Source organism: Orcinus orca, chromosome 17, assembly GCF_937001465.1.
Source record: "Orcinus orca chromosome 17, mOrcOrc1.1, whole genome shotgun sequence".
In the NCBI taxonomy this organism is placed as follows: domain Eukaryota; kingdom Metazoa; phylum Chordata; class Mammalia; order Artiodactyla; family Delphinidae; genus Orcinus; species Orcinus orca.
This window is the reverse complement of record NC_064575.1, coordinates 49,334,612-49,350,476: the sequence shown is the minus strand read 5'-3', so window position 1 is coordinate 49,350,476 and position 15,865 is coordinate 49,334,612. Positions and strand designations below refer to the sequence as shown.

The 15,865-nt window shown below is 47.7% G+C and overlaps 2 protein-coding genes across 4 annotated transcripts in view; both read right to left on the bottom strand.

Annotated features, from left to right (window-relative positions):
* The window catches only part of MATN2 (matrilin 2), a 155,336-nt gene extending 146,717 nt beyond the window's left edge, over positions 1 to 8,619 (bottom strand). For all 3 annotated transcript variants that reach the window (XM_033438230.2, XM_033438232.2, XM_033438233.2), the window contains exon 1: positions 8,483 to 8,619. The gene's annotated coding sequence lies outside the window, so the exon portion shown is untranslated. The remainder of the gene's footprint in view (positions 1 to 8,482) is intronic.
* LOC125961710 (translation initiation factor IF-2-like) lies at positions 8,079 to 9,045 on the bottom strand. Its single transcript, XM_049700506.1, has 2 exons — positions 8,861 to 9,045; positions 8,079 to 8,778 (listed from the first exon to the last, which is right to left on the bottom strand). Exons 1-2 carry the CDS (start codon positions 9,043 to 9,045, stop codon positions 8,079 to 8,081), a joined length of 885 nt encoding a protein of 294 aa, XP_049556463.1.
* Between the last annotated feature and the right edge of the window lie 6,820 nt (positions 9,046 to 15,865).

Below are 15,865 nucleotides of genomic sequence, written 5' to 3'. Positions count from 1 at the left end.
TTCATTCCTAAAGGCTCAAGTCACATGTCACCCACCCTCTAAAATGTTCTCCGATTTTCCCAGCAAGGATTGACTTTTCTACGCACCCCTGACAACGGGTTTGTTGTCTGCTCTAGCACTGGGTTTTTGTTTGTTTGTTTTTTGGCCACGCTGCGCAGCTTGTGGGATTTTAGTTCCCTGACCAGGGATCGAACCCACGCCACCGCAGTGAAAGCACGGAGTCCTAGCCACTGGACTACCAGGGAATTCCCTAGCACTGTGTTTCTTTTTCTTGTTTCCATATCTGTCTCCCTGCCTAGACTCTGAACTGTTCCTTGAAACCACACCCACGTGCTAGATGCTGAATTTCATAACTAAAGTTTTAGAAAATAGGTAAATGTTGAATAAACACATTTATTGATCAACAAAAGATCAATAAATGTTGAATCAAATTGGCCCTAGTTCTGCACCTGACAACTGCCAAGGCCGAGCCCAGGTCTTCGTCTACATACTCTGTTTGCCTTAACGCCGGCAACCCTAATGGCTCTCTCCTATGATGGAAGGAGCCTCTGCCCCAGATTCCTTGGCCTTGAATACATAATTTTTAAATGATATAGATGAAATATCAAATATCTAGTTATAATAATTAAAGTATCCATTTACTCATACATGCATATTCAAAACATCTGAAATTACAAAATATATATTCACTGAGAAATAATGCTTTATTCATTAAAAATGTTTCAGAAACCAGTGTTTTCTCTCATGTCATAAAACAGTTTTCAAATGCTTGCCTCTCTAACATCAGTATTTCATCAACGTTAAAGATTTTTTTGTTTTCTGACATCTTTACTTCTAGGTTGTCTGAGAGACAGCACTTTCTGAATCTATATATGATGCTGTCACTGGCAATTTTATCTCAGACCACCAGTTCCCACTTATGTAACATGAGGACAGTTGTTGGGTTTTTTAATATGTCCTGGAGGCATAAATTCACCATCTCTGCAACTTACTCATTCACTGTGCTGCTCTTAAAGTATCGTATCCAGTGTCGTCCAGCCCTTGCAATTGTGAAACTGTGCCCAGAGGAATAATGACTAAATGTGAGTTGATTTTTCTTTTACTGTTTTGGTCATTGACTTCTACATGTATTCAAAATTAGCACACTGATTGAGGACATTTCAAGCTAACGTGTCTTCCCCCAGTAGTACTTTGTTCAACGTATTTCAAAGAGTTCCACATACTCTGAGAGACTTTGCAAGGACTCACATATACAGCAATTTCCTCTTTTCCAAGGAATCATTTTCTAGGGAAAAAAAACCCCTCACTTCATATTTTGGAATATATGGTCATTCCTACCTTATCTTTCCTCCCTTCCATTCAATCAAGCACCATGTTCTACCACGTGAGGTCTCGCATGCCTTCTCCCTTTTCTATCCATACCAAGGTCACAGCCCTAGGCTTGCCCCTTATTCATATTGGAGAGACTACAAAGGTCCTGGCAGACACTGCTGTTGCCCCCCAATATCCTCCCCTCCTTCTTTAGTAATAGAACCGTCACTTTTTAACTGGACACATAATGGGGCTGGAAAAAGACCAAGATGCCCAGTCTTCCCTTCTTCCCTATCAGGTGACTGCATGGGGGTTAGGGGGCATGGAAGTGGATGCGGCGAGTACAACTTCAGAGAAGTGTCCTTAAAGGAGGGGTGGGGGAATGACCGCCTTGCTATTTCCTTCCTGCTGGCTGGAATGAGCACATCCTGGCTGGAAACCCACCAGTCATTTTGAACCACGAGGCACCATGAAAATGGAAGTCATGCTGCATGGTAGAAGTGACAGGGCACAAAACTGTGGGTCCCCGACCCCATGCTCACTTTGGACACGCTGCCTCCAGGCTTCTAGACAGAAATAAACTTCCTTCTTCAGGTCACTGTCATTTCTGTTTTCTGTATAACTTGGAGTTGATCATAATCCTAATTAATTGACTGTTTCTAAGTCTCTCCTATTGACGCCATCTGGCACTAGCTGAATTCAATCTTCCCAACATAATATCATGCTTATCATGCACCTGCTCAAAAACTATCAGTGACTTCTACATACCAAGCCGATAAAATCCAGATTCCTGGGCTTCCCTGGTGGCGCAGTGGTTGAGAGTCCGCCTGCCGATGCAGGGGACACGGGTTCGTGCCGCGGTCCGGGAAGACCCCACATGCCGCGGAGCCGCTGCGCCCGTGAGCCATGGCCGCTGAGCCTGCGCGTCCGGAGCCTGTGCTCCGCAACGGGAGAGGCCGCAACAGTGAGACGCCCGCGTACCGCAAAAAAAAAAAAAAAAAAAAAAAAATCCAGATTCCTTAGCTTAGCACTCAAAGTCCCATAATCTGGCCCTGTCTTACAATGCTAACCTCAGAAACACCCCCATCCATTCCACCAACACACACACACACACACACACACACACACACACACATATTAACCCTCCATTCCAGCCCGGTAGCTCCATACAACGTCTCTTACCGCTGGTTGGATTGAGTTTAGGACGATGGAGATACAGGGAGGGAATCACTCCCTTTCAAATTGAACTGTGAATAGAAACAACCTTAACAAGAGAACAGATACACTGTGGTGGAGGCATATAATGGGCTATTACACAACCATAGAAATGAGTGAATTACCGCTTGGCGCAATATCATCATAAACTTACAAACATAATATTGAACAAAATTAAATTCAAAAATGGACAAAATGAATCTACAATCTTAGGAATCGGGATAGTGGTTACACTTGAGGTGTCAGTGCGCAGAAGGAGGCGTGAGGGGGGGATTGTGGGGTACTGGGAATGTTCTGCTGATTACTCAGTATGCTGACTGCAGGTTCATGAAAAATAATCCAGCTACACGCCAGATTTGCACACCTTTCTATATGTATGCTTCAGTAAAAAGTTGACTTAAAAAACAGGCAAACGGAGTTAGAAGAGCAGTTACCTTCAGGGGGAGGTGATAATTAATTGGGTAATTGTGGGCACAAAGTGGGGCTTCTGGGGTGCCGATCTGGGAGATGGTCACATAAGAGTGCTCATTTTGCAAAAGATCCATTGTACTGTTCCCTTATGGTTTGTGCATCTTTTTATATGTTCTTTTGATTAAAATTTTACTTAACAAGTGAAGTGTGCAGTACTACTCCTGCCACCCTTGCTCTCTGATCATGCCATGGACAAAGGGATTCAGGGAGAGATGTGAGCTGCAGCAGAGATTTTAGAGAGAGGCTAATGGGTGTTCTCTCTTGAGATGGCTATTGTGCACATTCTGGAAGAGGTGTTAGTAAGAATGAGGGTGCACAGCTGGTCCTGACCTGGAACTCCTTCTCAAGCCCTGGGGTGGGCAAAATAATGTCCCTCCAAAGATGTCCATGTCCTAATCCCCAGAATCTGTGGATATGTTATGTTACACAGCAAAGGGGAATTACAGTTGCTAATCAGCTGACTTTAAAAATAGGGAGATACCCTACATCAACTATACTTCAATTAAAAAATAGAAAAAAATAGTGAGAGCATCCTGAATTACCCAGGTGAGCCCAACGCAATCACCAGGGTCCTTAAAAACAGAAGAGTGAGGCAGCATGAGAAGGACTCAGCCTGACATTGCTGGCTTTGAAGATGGAAGGAGGCGACAAGCCAAGCAATGAGGGAAGATTCTAGAAGCTGAAAAAGGCAAGGAAATGGATTCTCCCCTAAAGCCTCCAGAAGGAACAATTCACCCAGTAAGAACCATTTCAGACTTTTGACTTCCAGAAACATAAGATAATAAACTTTTTAAAAACTGAAGTATAGTTTACAATGTTGTGTTAGTTTCAAGTGCATAGCAAAGTGATTCAGTTATACATATATATATTATATATAATATATATATACTCTCTTTCAGATTCTCTTCCATTATAGGTTATTATGAAATATCGAGTATAGTTCCCTGTGCTACACAGTAGGTCCTTGTTGTCTACCTATTTTATATTTAGTAGTGTGTATATGTTAACCCCAAACTCCTAATTTATCTCTCCCCCCTCACCCACTATCCCCTTTAGCAACCATAAGTTTATTTTCTGTCTGTGAGTCTATTTCTGTTTTGTAAATCAGTTCATTTGTATCATTTTTTGAGATTCCACATGTAAGTGATATCATACGATATTTGTCTTTCTCTGTCTGACTTAATATGATAATGTCTAGGTCTATCCATGATGCTGAAAATGGCATTATGTCATTCTCTTTTATAGCTAGGTAATATTCCATTGTACATATATACCACATCTTCTTTATCCATTCATCTGTGGATAGATGTATAGGTTGCTTCCAATAAACTTGGTTTATGTCACTAAGTTTGTGGTAACTTATTACAGCAGCAGTGGGAAACTAATACACACACTGTCTGGAAATTTCAGAGAGGTGGTAATTTTATTAGAGGAGATCTTGGGGATGGGGGCATTCTTTGTATTTCAATGGAAATGGAGAAGGAGAAGGAGCTAGAAAAAATCAGCAAACACTGTTGATGGGGAAAAGGAGACCATTCTGAGGGGCTAGTGTTAAAAGCTGAGGGTTTGTCAAAGAAAGGGAGAAACTGTGAAAGTAGCAACTTCAGAACTGAGTTTGAAGCAACCCAGGGCTCACAAAAGATTTGACCTATAGCCTTGACCTCTGTGGTCTTGAGCTTCTCATCTTTAAGACAAGTGAAAACAAACTCACCTAACTGGGAAGGTGCAAGGATAAGCCCTCAACAGAAGTGAGATAAAATCCTTTGATTGGGATTTCCCTGGTGGTCCAGTGGTAAAGAGTCCGCCTTCCATTGCAAGAGGATGCAGGTTCGATCCCTGGTCAGGGAACTAAGATCCCACATGCCGCGGGGCAACTAAGCCCGCGTGCCACAACTATTGAGCTCGCATGCCACAACTACAGAGCCCACTTGCCTCAACTACAGAGCCCACGCACCCTGGAGCCTGCGTGCCACCACTAGAGAGAGAAAACCCACATGCCACAACTAGAGAGAAGCCTGCACCCACAAGGAAAGATCCCGCATGCCTCAACAAAGATCCCACGTGCCGCAACTAAGACCTGACGCAGCCAAAAATAAAGAAATAAATAATAAATAAATCTTTTTAAAAAATCCTTTGCGTTACATCATTTTCTCTAATAATAACTGTTTATTAGGCAGCATAATGCCCCCAAAGATGTCTATGACCTAATCATCCCGGAATCTGTGAATATGTTACCTTTGTGGAAAAAGGGACTTTGCAGATGTGATTAAGCTAAGGATATTGAGAAGGAGAAATTAGCCTGGATCATTCAAGTGGGCCCAACGTAATCACAAGGGTCTTTATAAAAGAGAGAGGAAGGGGGGAGAAGGGGGAAGGGAGAGAAGAACTGGAAGCTGCTATGCTTTGAAGATGGAAAAGACCAGGAGACAAGAAACATAGGCACCTTTCAGAAGCCAGAAAAGGCAAGGGAACAGCTTTCCCCCTAGAGCCTCCAGAAGGAACATAGCTTGTCGACACCTTGATGTTAGCCCGGTGAGACCTATTTCAGACTTCTGACCTCCAGAACTGAGGGACAATAAGTTTGTGTTGCTTTAAGCACTAAGTTTGCAGTCATTTGTTACAGCAGCAATAAGAAACTAGTACAATAACCTAAAATAGCAGTGGGGTATTCCAATGGGGATGGAGCCACGGTCTCCAACAGTAAAGTTTTCCCTGACAATAAATACTCTAAAAAGAACTTTCGAAAAATGTTAGCTAGCCCACCTGCTCAGCCACTGACTTTACATACAGACAGTTCGGTAAAAATCTTATTTTCAATCAACTCACTCCAAGCACTGGCAGATTAATTCACATTAATGATCTCATTTAACCCTTATAACAACACTATGACATAGATCGTATCGTCCCCATTTGATGGATGATATAACTGAGGCTCAGATAATAATAAGTATAGGTAATAAATATTGAGCACTTACTCTGAGCTAGGCATTATACTAAGCACTTCATGTGTGTTAACTAATTTAATTCTCCCAACAATTCTATTTCCATTTACAGATGAGAAAACTGAGGCAGGGAGTCTAAGTAACGTTCCAAAATCCTTGCAGGTAATGAGTGGCAGGGCTGAAACTGGAACCCAGGTCCCTCAGGTGCCAAGATCAGGGTCGTACTCCCACAACCTCTCATCACTGTCAGCATCATTACCACCAATTACTGATAACAGCCGAGGCCTCTGGGATAGAGCCCAGCCCTGCCTTTCTCTCTGAGTCCCTTTCAGGGTCCTACCAGGTAAGGCAGTGGTGGCTGTCTAACGAGCCACCTGGCAGGGTTCAAAGACGACCTCACGGCTAGAGCTCCAAGTGGCAACTGGTCCCTTGGAAGGGCCTCCCTGGCACTGTTTACTAGCAGCAGCAATGACAGCCTCCACTCTCTCTTTGGCACTTCGGCCTCCCTCTTCCTCTGACCCTCCTGACTTATCCCCACATGTACATTACACAGGGGTGCCCTCCTGAGCCTCCCTAAAGACAGGGAGTCCCAGGAAAGGGCTCTCTTAAACACACATGCTATAAACCAGAGGGGAGCCAGTCCCGTCCCAGGGATAGCATTCGAGGCTCTGGCTCACTTGGCTGGCCTCAAACGCAGCTGCTCACCCCTGAGTCCCAGCACGTCCCTTCTCACCTCCCACCCAGCCTCACACCCAACACCCTGCAGGCCAGCGTTTACACTGGCACTCCCTCTTCGCCCCAGGCAGAGCTGATTCTAGGAAAACTGTGGGATTTCTCTGTAGAACCTTCAGTGATCCTCGTATTCCTCATCTACCTTTCAAGGAGCAATCTTCTATTTCCTTTGCTTTAAATCTTGGGCCTCATTTCAACTACCTCTTGCTAAACAGAGATATATGGTGATGCTGGTAAGAGCTTAGAGCATGACAGCCATCTGAGGGTGTCTGAGAAGTGGACTCTAGTACGGCACCTCCAGCCAGTGAGCTCAGGCCTCAGTGCCTCCAGCTTGCCAGGGCCTGGACTCCTGAGCCCGGAACCCTGGATTTGTAGGAAAGAGAAGCCCGGCAACACAGAGGTCTGACTGAATTCTACTGGCAGGACTAAAAGTTTGGGCAGATAGGAAAACAGAAGGTGAAGACCCAACAGATATCTACGTGCATTCTCAACAGGGGGTTCTAAGGGACCAAGCTTCAGGGGCTGAGAGGAAACTTTCCAGACCATAAACCCATCCTGGAACAGCAATATGGTTTTCTGAGGCTGGGAGAAACAGGCAGGGAGAACCGTGTAGGATGCACTCCTGAATGGAAAACTCCAGTTAAATACATGTAGATCACCTGCCACCCTCACGTACCCACAGAGGGCCCACCTTCCTGATTTGGAGAGGAAGTGACTGCTTGTAGGAACGCCTTGCTTTTCTGGAGAGACAGGTGATGGAACTAATCACCAATCTTAAAATGCCTGGAACTGTTCTAAGGACTTGAATTCAATCCTCACAGCCCTTTAGGTATTATCAACCCCATTGGACAGATGAAGAAAGTGAGGCATAGAGCAGTTGGGTAACTCCGAAGTTGCCAACCTGTAAGCTTCACTCACAGCCGGGGTCTGAACCTAAGCAAGCGAACCCCAGAGTCTCTGGTCTTGACCATACCCCTCCCCCACCCCTCCCCCACCCCCGCAGCGGGAAACCAATTAAATGCACTTGGTGCAGATGCAGCCCAGCTCCCTGATTTATGACGATTTGGGACTTGGTCAACTGGGTTTGTTCCGGGCGGGAGTATGTGTTCCCGAGGAGCTACCTTCCTGTGCACCTTCCTGTGCGTCCAGTCCAGGAGACGTTAACGAGAGAGGGTCCCCATTTTTCTGTCCTCTCTCCAAACTGCCCTCGGGGTTTCTAGCAACTACCACAAAACGCCCTCCCCTTTCTTTCCTTTCCCCGCAATGTAGGGAAGCTGGAGCTTTAGCTGTCCTAGAGAACCAAGAACAAAATGCAGATGACACGGGCATTAAAATAACAGCCGACAGAGGCGGGGAGTCGGAATCGATCCGCTGGCCAGCTGGACAGCAATCACGCCGCATCCCCGCTCAACAAGTCTCCCTTTCCCGGGGTCGGTGGAGGCCAGGTCTGGGCGGCCCCGCGGCGGGGCACAGCGCCCCCACGGGGCGCTGCGGGATGGCTGCCACGCGCTGCGCCGGGCTCAGGGAGCTCGCGGAGCTCGCCCGGCCAGGGCGGCCCAACTGGCCCCGGCCGGGGGGTCCCGCAGCGCCGCCCTCCCTCTCGCCCTCTGCCCCGAGGGGTCGGGAGCCAGGGGCCCAGGGCGGGAGGGGGCGTCCGACGGGAGGGACCGCGCGGGGGCACACGGGCCGGGGCGCGGGCCTTTGGGCGCGCCCGCGTGCGTGGGTGCCCAAGCTCTGTCTGTCCGTCTGTCTGTCTGCGCCTCGGGGCTGCGGGGCCAGGCAGGGCCCCGGGGAGAGCGCGCCCCGCTCACCTGCAGCCACCGCCGGCGCCTGGGAAGCGAGACAGGGGCGCAGACTCCCGGCTCTTCGTCGCTGGCCTCCTCGCCGCTCCGAGAGCCACGGCTCTCCTCGGGAATCGCTCGTGGGAGCCGAGGAAGAAGCCCGAGGTGCTGCCGCTGTCTCCTCTTTCGCCGCTTCCTCCGAGTCCCATCCCAGAGCGCTCCGCTCGCTCGCTGGCTGCCTGGGCGGCTCTGGGCCAGCGCCGGCAGGCGGCGGGGGAGGCGGCGCCGCGGAGGGTGGGGAGAGGGCCGGCGGGAGGAGGGGTGTACTGTTTGGGGATGGGGCAGGAGCGGAGAGGGATAGGCCGCGAGGACCGCCCCACCCTGCAGGCAGCCCCGGGAGCTGGGCACCCTGGCCGCACGCCCTGCCTGCTGCCACCTCGCTCTGCGCGGTCCGTCCCCAAGCCCAGGCGGGGATCGGACCCCGGGGGTCTGGAGCCGCACGCAGGCTCAGAAAAACAAGGAGCTTTGGGCTCTTGGCGGAGGGGAGTGGGGTGGGGAGCGGAGGAGAGCATCTCCTGGAGGGAGAAAGGCATGACGGGGGTCCTGTTTCCTGAACTGGGGGTCATGATCTACAGGAGGAGACCATCGATGACGGTGATGAAGAAGAAAGTGTTGAGAATTGGGCTAACTGGTGACAAGTGCCAGGAACTGTCTTGGCAGTACCCAGAACACCGGTGCCAGTTCATATTAACAGAGCGCCCACTGGCCAGAAACCAGGCCCCTGGGTGGGGACGGGACTAAGGATGCCAGGACGGAAAGGAAACAAGGTTCCTACCCTGAAGGAGCAGAGAAAGTCTAGTCCAGGCAAGACTTTTGAAATTATGGGCAAAGATGTTTGCAATTTTGTGAAGCGGGGGGACGTGCCCTGAGAGGTCCCCAAGGGAACTTTGGAGGGATGCGAAAGCCAGGATTGGTCAGTGGCAGGGAAAGGGCTGGGGAATGCCACTCTACCAGCTCTCCCTGCTCCTGGGCAGCTGGGGGTGAGTGGGGTCGTTACAACAGGCTAGGACATCTCCTAATAATTGCTCCAGAATTCTAACCCCAAACCATTAACCCAACCACTCAGTTCAGGTTTTAACAAGCTGTGGGGTAGAGGCCGCAGAACTAGCAAGTTTCAAAACGTCTGGTGCCAAAATCTGATCATTTAAGTCCTCTTGGCTGCCTTTACTCTGAACCGTCGTCACTCCTATTTGATGATAGAGTTGGTTTCTGGAATATGAGTAAAAACCTTGTACAAAATCAAATTTTCAGGAAAGCTCCAGGTGGGTAATTAAAATCCTAGCCATAAGGCAAGGGGTCAACATACTCAAGCCATCGGGCAACTCAGTGGTATCCTAATGCCGGGAAAGAATCTTGGATTCATGTTCCCTCACGCTGCACCTTAGGCCCACTGGGCACTCTTGGCCGCCTGCACTGATCAGAAATAGTTTCTTTGTATGTCTTTGGGAGGAGGTAGGTGGAAGTCAGAAAGTAGAGGAAAGTCTTCAGGAAATGTTTGGTCTCTGAAGTCCTGGATCCCACCAATGAAAATCCTTCCTGAGTCTGGGCCAGTGAAAATCCCCTAGGAGCTGGGGAAGTGAAGTTACAGTTTATGGAAACTTACAGTTTAAATGTGTTGCCTAATTTCAAGACACCAGTATGATCCGGTAATTTAACCAGGAAAACAATAGTAATTCCGAAATCCTTACAAATTTTGGTGAATTGTAATGTAGTAGTAACAGATTTCAGTGATTCTGGTGTATGCCGAGTAAGCTGGATGTTTCTCCCCAGGGAGTTCTATCAGAAGTCTTCAGAAGAGGAAATTTCTGTACAAAGCACGCCTGCAGCCACGTCAAATAGGTCAGTGAGTTGTTCACCTCGTGGAATGATCTTCAGGTCTGCTGGGAAAAAAAAAAAAAGCAGCAGCAAAAGCGAGTTCAGTATCCAGAAATATCAAGTAAGAAAAAACAATGGCTTAGTTTCCCAGTTACCTTTAGGGTGAATGCAAGTTGATAATAATAAAGGCTGCTGGGGAAAGCCCAAATCTGCCTTTTCTGCCAGAGGCCCTGCTACTGGCTTAATGTAGAGAACCTTATTCAGAAAAAGTATGATGTCTTGTTCTCAGGTGGGCACTCATACAAGCAGACAAGAACAAGGGTGTGTAGTATCTCAGAACTCATGAGTTAGAATCCACAACTGTTTAAATTACTTACACCTTGTTAGCTATGCTGGGTTCAGCTCACTTCTCTGTCTCTGCAGGGGGTCTACTGTGGAACAGAAGGAGGCTGCGGCGGGGGCGGCGGGGGCGGCGGGGGGGGGGGGGGGGGAGGGGTGGGCGGGGAGGGGCAGTCATTTGACCCCGGCCTCACATTCATGAATAGCCTCAAATATAGACTTTGGCCCTAAGCATTCATTTGTTCCTTGTAAATATTAGAACTTTTTGTTTTGCTTTGTGTTGCACATTAGAATCCTTCCTAGAGGGCAGATTAAAATGAGACTCTATCAAAGAGAAGAGGACCACAATATAAGGAAAACAAAGAGCAGACAGGTTGGCTCACAGAACTCATAGCCTAAAATAACTTTTTTTGTTTTTTTTGCGGTACGCGGGCCTCTCACTGTTGTGGCCTCTCCCGTTGCGGAGCACAGGCTCCGGACGCGCAGGCTCAGCGGCCATGGCTCACGGGCCCAGCCGCTCCGCGGCATGTGGGATCTTCCTGGACCGGGGCACGAACCCGTGTCCCCTGCATCGGCAGACGGACTCTCAACCACTGCGCCACCAGGAAAGCCCTAGAAACACCAATTTTATTGACAAGATAGGGCCACAACGGGCAGCTCCACGGAACACAAATGAGGAAGAATCTAAAATTGCAATGTCACCTCACTCGCACCGTGTTTCTCTAGGTGACTGATGATGTTTGAGTCACATGTAAACTCCTGGAGCCCGTCCCTGTCCCACTCAAGCAGAAGGGCAGGATGTCTCACCTGGGAGAGGAGCTGTCATTCCTTTGGGGCACCTGCCAGTTGGTCAGAACAGGAGATAAGGTAGAGAGGGGGGCCTCCAGCCTTGCGTAAGGAACCCTCTGACATGGGGCAGTGCTTCCTTCCAGATGCCCCATCAATGTGGACAGCTAGTTCCGTGTCAGAGGTCCCCCTGAGGACAGGCTAGCTGACGGCACCATCATCCCAAGTGAAATGATTTCTAAATAAACATATGACCCCACCTTGGAAAGAGGATTCAAATGTTTTTATGTTATCCACACCTTAACTTGTTTACACATCTTCCTTATGCCATGCTGGGGAAGAGACTGAGCTGCTGTGGCCTTAAACCTGGAGGTTAGAGTGGTTTTTGTGGAATCAGGCTGATGATGCTACTTATCAGGTATGAGATAATAGGATGGAGTGGGGAGCCTTAAAACCTGGGCAAGATTGAACGGAATCTGACTCGTTTTCTTGGATATTGACAAGGCTGAAACACTGCCCGTCTCCCTGGAGACTAGTTTCCACTTTGGAAGTGGAGGATGGACCTGCTATGTGTGGAAGCATCACTCAGCAACGCAGACTGCTGCTTCTTGCCTCCTGAAGCCCAGGAATTGGCAAAGAGCCATCTGCTATTAGAAGCCAGTAGCCTCATTCCTGTGACACTCAGCTAACTGCCTTCTCGCCACGCCATTACTGAGTCTCTGTCTGCATCGGTTGCCTGGTGTTAAATCAGACTGCAAGATACTTGGGCAATGAGTATGTGTATCTGTCCTATAAAATCTTCCAGCATTCTGGCAAAGCTCAATAAACTCAAGAATAACAAAAATATCAGAAGAAAGAACGTGGCTTTTCCACGTTCTCTCTTGCTGAAGAAAATAACTGGAACATGGTTATTACCGGGATCCAACAGAAGGGGAAATGCTACAGATGGTCCAGTGGAAAGAATAAGGAATAAGGCAGTGAACTGCTGAGAGCCACAATAAATCATAAGATGGAGAAAAATAAGATGTAATGCAATGAAGTGAACAATGTTTTGTTGGTAGAGCACTCTCTGAAAAGAAGCAATGGAAATGTCTTGACTCATTTAAAACAAGAATTGACAAAGCAATTCCCAAGTATAGAAAGTGCCAGAACATTACTGGCTATATGTACACTAGCTCTGAACAAAAACATGTAGAAAAGAAGATGCAATAACCAAAGTGTGAAAGAGCTGAGAGTTTCTTTTAGCTAGAGCAAGTTTTAAGACAGCTCAGCATCCCTGGCCAGGCCTAATGAGAGGGTGCAGACCCTCAGTGCTTCACCGTTAGCTCCAGACTACCCATGGAGCTGAGAAGTCTGGGGGGAGAAGGGGGAGTGACTATTTATGGGTGTGGAGTTTCTTTGGGGGTTAATGGAAATGTTCTAAAACTGATAGTGGTGATGGTTGCATGACAGTGAATAATATTAAGAACCGTTAAATCATACAATTCTATGGCATGTGGATTACATCTTAATACGTTTTGGTTTATGAGAAGAGGGCGGGTTTTAGTTCCGAGTCCTCATGCAAACACGTTTAGTCTCTTTTTGAATCAGACTGCTTCTCTTCCATGTTTGCACACCTTGCTTGAAACACTCTCCTTCCTGGAACCAGGTCTCTCACACATGGGCAGGGGGCTTCTTGCCCCACTCCTCAGCACCTTTTCTGGAGTTCACGCTCCTCCTCTGATAATTACTTTCCACTGCAGGACTTACCTGCTGGTGGGGACTTCTGGACTAGTGTCCGTGGTCCCCACCACAGAGAAATGCGCACGGCTTTACTGTTGCTTGAGATACTCTTGTAAAGGCTGCAAGACAAACATGCTTTATCACATACAGCCTTTCAGGGGTTCTATTTAAATCTGAAGTGCCCAGGAAGTTGAAGAACACATCAGCTGTACTGGCTCATGGGCTTAGTTGCTCCGTGGCATGGGGGATCTTCCCGGACCAGGGATTGAACCCACGCCCCCTGCCTTGGCAGGCGGATTCTTAACCACTGCGCCACCAGTGAAGTCCTGGTCACTGATTGTTTTAACAATACATTGATCTACTAGGAAAGGGAAAAGAGAAAGTTCAAGGGAGAGGCACATCTAGCAATTTAATTTTTCATTCAGAGCCCTACTGAATTCAGCCCTACTGAATTAGGCTCACATAAAAGGCACTTGATCACAAGAATAGAGCTAAGAATGTCATTTCCTTTTGATTGCAAATTGTGGCAGAGCATCAGCTAGCCCCTCGTCTTAGCTGTCCTTTAATTTTCCTGCAGAGATCAATCCTTCTATTACCGTGTTGCTGAGTTTTGCCTATCACCTTTACAACTTCTAGGAAGTCAAGGCACCCCCGCCCCACAGTAGACACGCTCGTAGGGTCTATGGAGGAGAGACCTCCCTTTGCTCCCTTGCACAGTCTACAGGAATGAGATTTTTGCTTTTCTCCAGTGGGCTCTTCTGGGAGAAGGGGTCTCTGTGGAGCTTGAGCCCCACTGAGTTGTTGTTTAAGAATCAGTCACAATAACCATGGGTGGGGTTACAGGTGGTTTTAATTCCTCTCATGCTTATTTTATTCCTATTCTAGTAACTTTTTTTGAGTTCGTTCTATGTGCCAAACAAGTGCCAGGTGCTGGGGAAGGAACAGACACAGCTTCTGTCTGAGTTTCTTATCTATTGGGAGATTACAGAAGAGAGAAGCCACAGGAACCAGAGTGTAAAATGAGCCTTGACTGGTATGCTATGGTATGCTCTGTTATGGGACAACATAAAATGAATCTCTTCCAAACTAGTGGGTCATAGAAGGCTTCCAGAAGGAAGTGACTTTCAAGGTGAGACCCAAAGGATGTTACTGGCTTTATTTTCTATTTTTTCTTGCAATACATTACTTATGTCCTTTTTTATTTTTATCTTTTAAATTAATTTATTTATTTATTTTTTGCGGTACGCGGGCCTCTCACTGCTGTGGCCTCTCCCGTTGCGGAGCACAGGCTCCGGACGCGCAGGCCCAGCGGCCATGGCTCACGGGCCCAGCTGCTCCGCGGCATGTGGGATCTTCCCGGACCGGGGCACGAACCCGTGTCCCCTGCATCGGCAGGCGGACTCCCAACCACTGTGCCACCAGGGAAGCCCTAAATTTATTTTTTGGCTGCGCCACGCAGCTTCCAGGATCTTAGTTCCCCGACCAGGGATTGAACCTGGGCCACTGCAGTGAAAGTGCTGAGTACTAACCACTGGACTGCCAGGGAATTCCCTTATGTAATTTTTTAAAAACCCACAAATTTATAATGTTTCCTGATGCCCGAGTCAGACCTGGATTCACTACTAAGACGTTTAAGGAAGTTGGCTCTCAGGGACACAGATGATTTAGTGCGTTAACCTCACAGGGTGGGAGAAAGCCTACAGCCGCATGGGAGAGGGCTGCTCTAGTCTGCCTCTACTTGAGAGGCGTGAAAACAGACACCGTGAGATAGGCCTTCTGGGGCGGGGACAATGAAGGCAGTTGGGTCTCACGGCCCCAACTATTCCTCCAAGGTAATGCAGACACATTACATCACTGTTCTACTCCCTTATGATGCTTGAAAACTTACTGTACATATTCTTCCTAAAGATAAATCAGTGCAGTTTAAAATGGTGCCTAATTTCCTCAGAAGAAAACTGCTCACTTAAAACAATTAACCACTCTAAGAGGCCCACCTCAGTTGATTTCTTCCTACCTGAATAAATTCTTTTTTTAAAAAAATTTTTATTGGAGTATATTGTGTTAGTTTCTACTGTACAGCAAAGTGAATCAGCAATACGTATACATATATCCCCTCTTTTTTGGATTTCCTTCCCACTTAGGTCACCACAGCTGAATAAATTCTTTATGATAAGAATTAAAAGCTGATATTCACAGAACACGATTCAGCCTAATTAAACAGAAAATTGACAGCTTTACTTGTGATATAAACCTCAAGTAAAAAAATCCACCCTAGGGGCTTCCCTGGTGGCGCAGTGGTTGAGAGTCCGCCTGCCAATGCAGGGGACACGGGTTCGTGCCCCGGTCCGGGAAGATCGCACATGCCGTGGAGCGGCTGGGCCCGTGAGCCATGGCCGCTAAGCCTGCGCGTCCAGAGCCTGTGCTCCGCAACGGGAGAGGCCACAATAGTGAGAGGCCCGCGTACCGCAAAAAAAAAAAAGACCTAACGTTGAAAGAACTGAAGGAAGATCTTGCAAAACTACAATAGTGAAATAAAGATACATTTGTTTAGCTAAAATGAATACTGGGGGAAAAGTGACATCACACAAAGGCCACCACACAAGACAGTGTCCTTTGTGCTGTGTGCGTCGCACAGAGAGCAGACCCAATGTTCCTTCGTTTCCCCAGAGCTGGAGTTTCCTTAGGTGGAGA

Excerpts from the sequence above, each read along its gene's own strand:
- LOC125961710 (XM_049700506.1), bottom strand. The coding sequence starts at position 9,045 with ATGCCTTTCTCCCTCCAGGAGATGCTCTCCTCCGCTCCCCACCCCACT. Across the intron at positions 8,779-8,860 it reads AGGCAGGGCGTGCGGCCAGG|TACACCCCTCCTCCCGCCGG; the intron begins GTGCCCAGCTCC and ends ATCCCCAAACAG.